Raw genomic sequence first — 8,528 nt, 5'->3', positions numbered from 1 at the left:
TGTTCTTAATTGACAGGCTGATACAAAGGAGAAAGGAAAAGCACAGCAATCTTGACTAGAAACCAGGTGCCTCAAGGGTTTAATAACAGGTCACAGAGGATCTTTAATACATTTCCTTCCTTTTTGCTGGTGTTTAGAAGAACTGCCCTGCAGCACATGTATCTGTTTCACATGGAAGAAGTGATTCCCCCCCCGTTGTACTGTGAGATACAAAGGGCATATTTTTAGTCTTAGTCTCTTTCTTTTGAGATAAGCACAGGTGTGCTATAACCTTGTTTTTTGCTTGTCATAATATGTGTTGAAGTGGTTTATCAAACAAACTGTAACATGTGTCTTGATGAGATACATGTTTCAAGCAGACTTGTTTTTAACTAAAAAGTAACACACAGTAGTTTCCCTGTTTACATGCTCACCATTTTATTGGAAAATGGGCTTTCCCATTAAAAAGACTTTTTTTGGGGGGGGGGGGGGATATGATGTTAAATTATTTTAGCTTAAAACAAAATTGTTATCTTTTGGTAAGATGCTGTGGGTAGCCTTCCACTAATTTGTTTCTCTGTTCTTAACGTTGTATGTTTGGCTGTGTAAGTCTCTGTAGGACTCCCATGAAAAAGATCAGTGACGTGTGCTGGGGAGCTTTCTATCCACCCTAACCTTTTATTTTCTGAAAGCAATCAAGGTGGAAAGGAGAAGAGATACATTTCCCCCCTTCTCTCTCCCCACAGCTTTGTAGGCCAAAGCCAGTAAAAATCAGAGAATGCAAAATGGAGAGAGAGAGATGCTAGATAAATGAATGGAGATGACCCAGTCATGTCTACAAGGGATGTTTCTAACAGTTTAAAGTTTGCTAAAGCCGATTACATTGAAGCAGGAAGGAGACCGGCTGGAACGTCTTTCTACCTGTTCAGAAGGGTGCGAGCCTATATATATTTCCAGCTAATTTACAATTAACAAAAGATCACAGGCTTGTGTACTAGAAATGAAGTGTTAATTAAATAAACCTTTTATGGAAATGGAGACAGTCTGCCTGATCATCCTTCTCTTGCCAGAGGGGAGGGAAGGTGCTGAAATGACTGTCTATTTCCACACGGAGGACAAATGTTTACAAGGATGATTCTGGTGATTATGAATGTGTCATATTAATTAGTTGTGTCGTATTCTTTGCAAAGCATCCCATATTCTAATTTCTACCTAATAATTCCAGAAATGCAGGTGGGCTAGCTTATCTGAGGAAGTGTACTCCTAGTCCAAGATAAAGAGCCCATACGGTTACTTTTTATAATTCCTGTTTTCTTTTTTCTTGCCCTGACCTGGATGACCCAGGCTAGCCTGACCTCATCAGTTCTCGGCTGCTAAGGCACACCAGGGTTGTGATGCAGAGGCAGGCAATGGCAAACCACCTCTGAACTGCTCTTGCCTTGAAATCCCTAAGTCAAATGCGACTTGCTGGCACTTTCCACCACACTTTTCTTGGTGGTCTTTTCTTAGTGCTTTGTAAAGGTAAAGGTTCCCTTGCTCGAAAGCCAGTTGAATCCGACTCTAGGGTTGCGGTGCTCATCTCCGTTTCAAAGCCGAAGAGCCAGCGCTGTCCGAAGACGTTTCCGTGGTCATGTGGCCGGCATTACTAAACACCAAGGCACACGGAACACTGTTCCCTTCCCACCAAAGTGGTACCTATTTATCTCCATGCAATTTCTTGCTTTCGAACTGCTAGGTTGGCAGGAGCTGGAACTAGAGATGGGAGCTCACTCCGTCATGCGGCAACTCGGGTCTCGAACTGCTGAACTACTGACCTTCCACAGCCTGCAGCTCAGCGTCTTAACCACTTGAGCCACCGCAGCTCCTTTGTGCTTTGTATTAAGATATAAATGTCTTGGTCTTGCTGTTTACATCAACGGCTTTCTTTCCTCCGGAGAAACATGAATTTGTATTTTGTAATCGTATGGATAAAAATTATCACTTTGGACTGGGCCCTACGTTCCCTTGTGCTAGCCCTCCACGTCTGGCATCCCCTCCCCCAAAAGATATTTTGCCTCCCTTGTCCTGTCTTAAGAAGCGGTTTTGTTCTTCATCCTTCCTTGCCTTCTCTCCCTTCTTGTGCTTCCTTTGTAGTTTAGCACGTGCAAACTGTCCCCGGATCTCTAGACAGTGAGCATCTAAGGAGGCAAGAAACCTGCTGCCTGCTTGCCTTCCAAGACAGCCTCTTCGTATTTGGGACACTCCGGATTGCTTTCACGGGACAAGTCCTGCTTGTTCAGCGACTCATGAGGACTGCCTGGAGGTTCCAGCCCTTGCCTAAGGTGCCCTTCCACTCTCGTATCTCTTCCCTTTTCCCAAATGTGCTCCACATCTCCTTTCAGGGACTGTGACTTTGCTGGCCTTGGGGCTAGGGTTGCCAGACTCCGGGTGGTTAAGTTAAACAAGGTTACACCGTGCAACAATATATAACAAAATAAAAAACCTCATATAATTATTAAGGTTATAAGTGTGCTTTATCCCAAATATAATTTTTATGTGGGTTTTATGGTACTTTGTTCCGACTAATGTAAGCCACCCTGAGCCTGTTTGCGGGGAGGACGGGATATAAATGGAATGAATGAATGAATGAATGAATATAATAGTAAGTATAAATAAGATATACATATACAACTACATTTAAGTCAAAAGTCAATCTCAAAGACGTCCATTTCCAAACACTTGAAAAATCTGACACAGGCAGGAGTCATTTCGTAGAAAAAGAGGTGCAGGATCTCATTAGCATAACTTATTTGCATATGCCACACACTCCTGACAAATCTGACATAGGCAGGGGTCATTTCGTAGAAAAAGAGGTGCAGGATCTCATTAGCATAACTCATTAGCATAACTTATTTGCATATGCCACACACTCCTGACATCACCAGAAGTGTGTCAGAAGGCAACACCCACCGCTCAGGCTCCACTGGACTGTTTTGCATGGCTAGCTACTGGGGTGGGTGGGACGTGCAGATCTGTCCTTGCAGAGGAGGGAGAGCTTGTACCTGAATAAAGCTTGGTCTTAAAGATGCCACTGGACTGTTGGGGGCCGGGGGGAGCTCTGCAACTTACCTGGCTGCTTCTTTCTCTGACTGAGGGCTGCTGGGAGCAGGGGGTGGGGCTTGTTGCGTGTGCCCGCCCCCTGGGCTCTTTATTGCTGGAGCTCCGCTCCTGTGAGCTCCTGCAGGAAATGACCCCTGGATAGGGAAACCTATGTAGTTGTATATGTATTATATCTTATTTATACTTACTATTATATTTGGGATAAAGCATACTTATAACCTTTATAATTATGAGTTTTTTTATTTATTATATATTTTTGCACGGTGTAACCTTGTTTAAGTTAACTATTCATAGCCGTGTCCCCTGTTTACAAAACTCCAGGTGGTGACTGGAGATCTCCTACTATTATAACTGTTCTCCAGGCAACAAAGATCAGTTCCCCTGGAAAAAATGGCCACTTTAGAAGGTGGACTCTATGGCCATTATACCCCATTGACCTCCCTCCCCTCTCCAAAGCCCACCCTTCTCAGGCTCCACCCCCCCCAAATCTCCATGCATTCCCTAGGTTTGCCGACCTCCAGGTTGGACCTGGAGATCTCCCGGAATTACAGCTGTTCTTAGAGGGCAGAGTTAAATTCCCCAGGAGAAAATGGCAGTTCGAAGGCTGGACTCTATGGCATCACGTCTGTGCTGAGCTGCCTCTGCTCCCCAAATCCCACTCTCCCCATGCTCCTTCCCAATATCTCCAGGAATTTCCCAACCTGGAGTTGGCAGCCATTCCCACCCGGGATCCGCCCACCTTTCGTGGGGGGGGGGGGGGGGGGGCGAGAGCCAGTGCGGTGCATTAGTCGGAGTGCTGCTGGGTGACCCAGTTCAAACCCCCACCCCCACCCGTCCATGAAACTCACTCGTCCTCTCTGAGCCTAACTTACCCCAAAGGGTTGTTGTGTAGGTAAAATCGACGGGGAGGAGGAGATAATTGATGCATGCCACCTCGGGTTATTTGGAAGGAAGGAAGGGAGGGGACATATAAAAACGGAGGCACGGACCAGACACCTCCACTGGCTTGCGCTGACGAGCCTTAACGCCTGAGAGGGCTGCGGCTCCTTTAAGAAGCGTTTCCTCCGCGAAAGGGGTTTCTTTTTGTCCCTCGCCACTGTCCGTCACGGGGACCCGTTTCCTGCTTCCGAGGCTGTTAAAGAGCCGCTTCCGCCCCCCCGGCTTGCCCGATTCTTTCTGTCGCTTCTGTTGAGTGCTGCTGACGGACCCGACGCTTTTGGCGATGAGCCTCCCAGGTACCGGGGTAGAGGGGTGGGTGGGTGGGTGTTGCCATGGCGACGGTGAAGGGTGCGGCCCGCAGGGGAGAGGGTCTGTGGGGTTGCCATGGAGACGGTCTGTGGTGGGGGGTACCGCTGAGCGGAGGAGGGGAGGCGAGGCCCCAGAGCCCGCCTCAGGGACAAGCGTCTCTTCCAGTGGCGGCGGGGCCAACGAGCGCCTCTGAGCGTGGGCAGAGCGCCTCCCTGCAGCCAGGCTGGGGGGACTCCATCAGTGCTCTTACCAACTGGCAACTTTATTCTTTAGTTAGTAAAATACCTGTTTTGTTATACATACAATCAAATTATTGATTGTAATGAACAGAAAGAACCCACCATGGAAGAAGAACAACATAAGGAAGATCACTGCTGCTTAGGTGCCTGGTAGGCACTCACCCCTCCCCTTGCACTGTGGCCCTAGTTAGGTGATTTAAATGTCTACGTAAGCCGCTCAGAGCCTTCGGGAAGAAGCGGTATATAAATCAAATGTGTAATGTAATGTAATTATCGCTCGGCTTAAAAAAATCTCAAGAGTGGCATCCCTCCTACATCATTTCATATTCACAACGACCCTGTGAGGTAGGTCAGACGGAGGGAAAGTGACCAGCCAAAGTCCGACTGAGGTAACTTGGTAAAATTTGGACCTAAACCTCACAAAAGTTCTAAACTGATGCTCTATTCTCAGGGCCTCTTGTGTATCTTGGGAATGGGGTTTTAGGGGTGAGGAGTACACGTGTGCTTTGTCCCTATTTTCGAGTGCCAGGTAACTCATTGCCTGTATTTTTGCCTTTAGTGGATGTTTTATTAAAACTGTAAAAACAAAAACAGTGTCTAGTGGCACCTTAAAAATGCACTGATCTAGTAAAATATTGGGTTCATAGGCCATATCAGATGTGTTAAATAAGTTCTCAGTCAGAAAGTCTATCTATGCACACACATACACACATGTGGTAGGGGAAATAAGAACCTAAGAAGAGCCCTGCTACATCAGACCAATGGTCTGTCTCATCCAGCATCCTGTCTCACACAGAGGCCAGACCGAAGTAGTAACAAAAAACTGTGCAGGAGTTTGCGCTAATAAATTCGAAATGTTAATCAACTTCATCCGCCCATGGAAAGGCTTCTCTAGAAACTGTTTCTACAGTGTATTACACAATCCTGAGAGATCCATGAAATTGTTGATGATGAATCAGTTGAAATGAAATAGAGAGACACCCCATGTATACATCATTGTTCAGAAGAAGACTTGTGTCGAAACGGCAGAACATTCCGGAGATCACCGTCTTCACTTGTATTTGATATGTTACGCAAATATTGTACATTCTTTTGTATGAAACCTTTTTGATTAATATTTCAAATTTTTTAGCGCAAACTCCTGCACAGTTTTTTGTTACTACTTCAGTCTGTTCAGGGACTGTGGCCATCAGCTTTAGACATATTTCAGTATCACACAGCTGCCAACCAGTTCCTCTGGAGGGCCAACAACAAGGTACGGAGGCTGTGGCCTTCCCCTGATGTTGCCTCCTGGCTCTGGGATTCGGAGGCTTAGTGCCTCTGAATGTGGAAGTTCCCCCCCAGTCACCATGGCTAGTAGCCATTGATAGACTTACCCTCCATGAATCTATCTAATCCCCTTTTAAAGCTGTCTATGCCTGTGGCTCATCGCTACATCCCCTGGCAGCGAATTCCACATTCTAATCATTCTCTGTGTAAAGCAGTCTTTCCTTTTGTCCATCCTGAATCTACTGCCCATCAGCTTTATTGGATGCCCTCAAGTTCTAGTATTTGGGGAGAGGAAATGGTGAACTGTGGATTTAAAAGGTTCTGTTGTTTCTACATCTGTATGGAAAAGTATGCAAGATACACATAAGAATTGTTCACAAAAGAGGCTACCTAGTTATGTTAAGCCATTTGACATCTCTAGTGTCTTAGAAAACCATCATCTCTGTTTAAGCCTTTTTTAATATAATCAAATCTAACGGTGAACTAATTTTAACCCAGCCATTTCTGCTTGGATTCTCCCGCAGTGGGTTGCTAACTTTGTCGGTTCAGATTCCTCACGGAATCAGTCTTAAAACTTCACTTGCTCATTGCACCTTTTCATCTGTAGCCCACATCTGCAGTTCTAGGGCGGTGCTAGTATACATGAGTGTTTAACATCACCATCCCTGCTGTTGTGCACCCTGCGGCTGCAGTGTTAAGCAATATACTGGAAGATGTTCAAGTTCTTCCTAATATATCCTTAACCAAAAGAACCATGTTGTGCCAGCTCAGGTTTTTTGGGGGGAGGAGGGAAGAAGACATCACTCTTCTCCCCGCAGGCCCATCTTCTTGCTCCCTGCTGGGTTATTTGTTCTCTCCCTCTAGGTCCCAATCCCCACAGCCACCGAAAGGATCAGGTAAATACTGATCTCTGCTTCTTTTTCTTGTGTGAAGAGGGCAGAGAAACAGACAAACATTGCAAAGGGGAGAAGCAGGGCTATTTTTGAGCAGGAACGCGCAGGAACGGAGTTCCGGCTGGCTCCCAAGTTGGCCACGCCCAGCAGGAACTCATTAGCATAATAGGCCACACCCAACAGCAGGAACTCATTAGGATTGGCTACATTAGGGGTGTGTGGCCTAACATGCAAAGGAGTTCCTGCTACAAAAAAGCCCTGGGTTTTGACAACAAACAAGGTAAAAGGTGGGTGTGGCTGGATGACTACACTTCTGGTAACATGGGGGTGCGTCCTAATGTGCTAATGAGCTGTGCTGTCAGGGGTGTGGCCTAATATGCTAATGAGTTTCTGCTGTTGGTTGTGGCCTATTATGCTAATGAGTTCCTGCTGGGCTTTTTCTACAAAAAGAGCCCTGGCAGAAGCAACTTGGGATCCAGGGCTACGTGCAGCCCCCTGTGGTGGTGCTGCCTTTGGCAGGTGGCCAATCTCTGCCATCACCACCTTTTGGTTTCTAAATCAGTGGAAAACAGGATTATTGCATCGTAAATGGAAATGCTTGAGCCATGAAACACTTTTAGCAATGTCTGGGAGGTGGGAAGGGGTGGCCTTTGGGCAGTGACCCTTCAGATGAGGAGCTGTGTCACTATTTCATCTGTAAACACGGGAGAGCTATTATATAATGTTTGTATCCCTCCTACTTTCTTCAATGCATGGCTTCTTCCCTCCTCCATATCATCCACAGCCTGAGTGGACTGGGCTTAGTTGTGTGTCTGGGTAGGGCGGTTTTAGCTGATGGGTGTTTGGAATCAGGCAGGGCGCAGAGCAGTGTTCCCTCTAAGCTGAGTTAGTGTGAGATAGCTCACAGTTTTTTAACCTCCAGCTCACACATTTTTGTCTTAGCTCAGAAAGGATGGCTCCAGAGCAAGCTAATTTATGCAGTAGCCAAATGACTCGCTCACAACTTTAATGTCAGTAGCTCACAAAGTAGAATTTTTGCTCACAAGACTCCACAGCTTAGAGGGGGCATTGGCTTAGAGTACACCATGGGAAAGGAGCTGGAGACAATCTGGTAGCCATAGGAATTACAGAAGGTGGGAGAATCTGCATAGCACTGGAATCTATTTGACATGACATTGTTCTGCTGTCCTGTTAAGGACAGGGGCGCTAACTTATTTGTCTCCCCCACTACTGATTTTTTCACAAGATGAAACCCCAGTTCTTCCATTTAGCCCATAGGTTCCCAAACTTATTTGGCCTACCGCCCCCTTTTCAGACTTTTTTTTTTAAACTCAGCACCCTCCTGGAAATCTACCTTCAAAAATGGACAAAAAGATGCAATGACAGATTTGCACCCAGGGCTCCTACCGCCCACCTGGATCGTTCCAGCACCCCTCCGGGGGTGGTTTTGCCTACTTTGGGAACCAGTGATCTAGCCTCTGTTCTTTCTTTCGGAAGATGGAAGAAAATTTTAGGACCAGTGTCAAACTAGGACCCAAGAGACCCAAGCAATGTCCCCTCTAAGCTGTCTTGTGAGCAAAAATCCTACTTTGTGACCTATTGGCATTAAAGTCTTGAGTGATCGATTTGTCTGCTGCATAAATTAGTTTGCTCTGGAGCCCTCCTTTCTGAGCCAAGACAAAAATTTGTGAGCTGGAGGCTAAAAAAACTGTGAGCTAGCTCACACTAACCCAGCTTAGAGGGAACACTGGACCCAAGTTCAATTTTCCATTCAGTCGTGGAACTCAGTGGGTGACCCTGG

The 8,528-nt window shown here is 46.3% G+C and overlaps 1 protein-coding gene across 1 annotated transcript in view; it reads left to right on the top strand.

Annotated features, from left to right (window-relative positions):
- Positions 1-4,093: 4,093 nt before the first annotated feature.
- BLMH (bleomycin hydrolase) overlaps positions 4,094-8,528 on the top strand; it is a 40,187-nt gene continuing 35,752 nt past the window's right edge. Inside the window, exon 1 of the mRNA XM_015422039.1 lies at positions 4,094-4,313. Within this exon, the coding sequence (XP_015277525.1) occupies positions 4,301-4,313 (13 nt within the window). The 5' untranslated portion in view covers positions 4,094-4,300. The remainder of the gene's footprint in view (positions 4,314-8,528) is intronic.

The sequence above is a fragment of the Gekko japonicus genome, unplaced genomic scaffold, assembly GCF_001447785.1.
Source record: "Gekko japonicus isolate JY-2015 unplaced genomic scaffold, Gekko_japonicus_V1.1 scaffold182, whole genome shotgun sequence".
NCBI classification, from domain to species: domain Eukaryota; kingdom Metazoa; phylum Chordata; class Lepidosauria; order Squamata; family Gekkonidae; genus Gekko; species Gekko japonicus.
The sequence above is the reverse complement of the archived record's forward strand: the minus strand, read 5'-3'. Positions and strand labels throughout refer to the sequence as shown.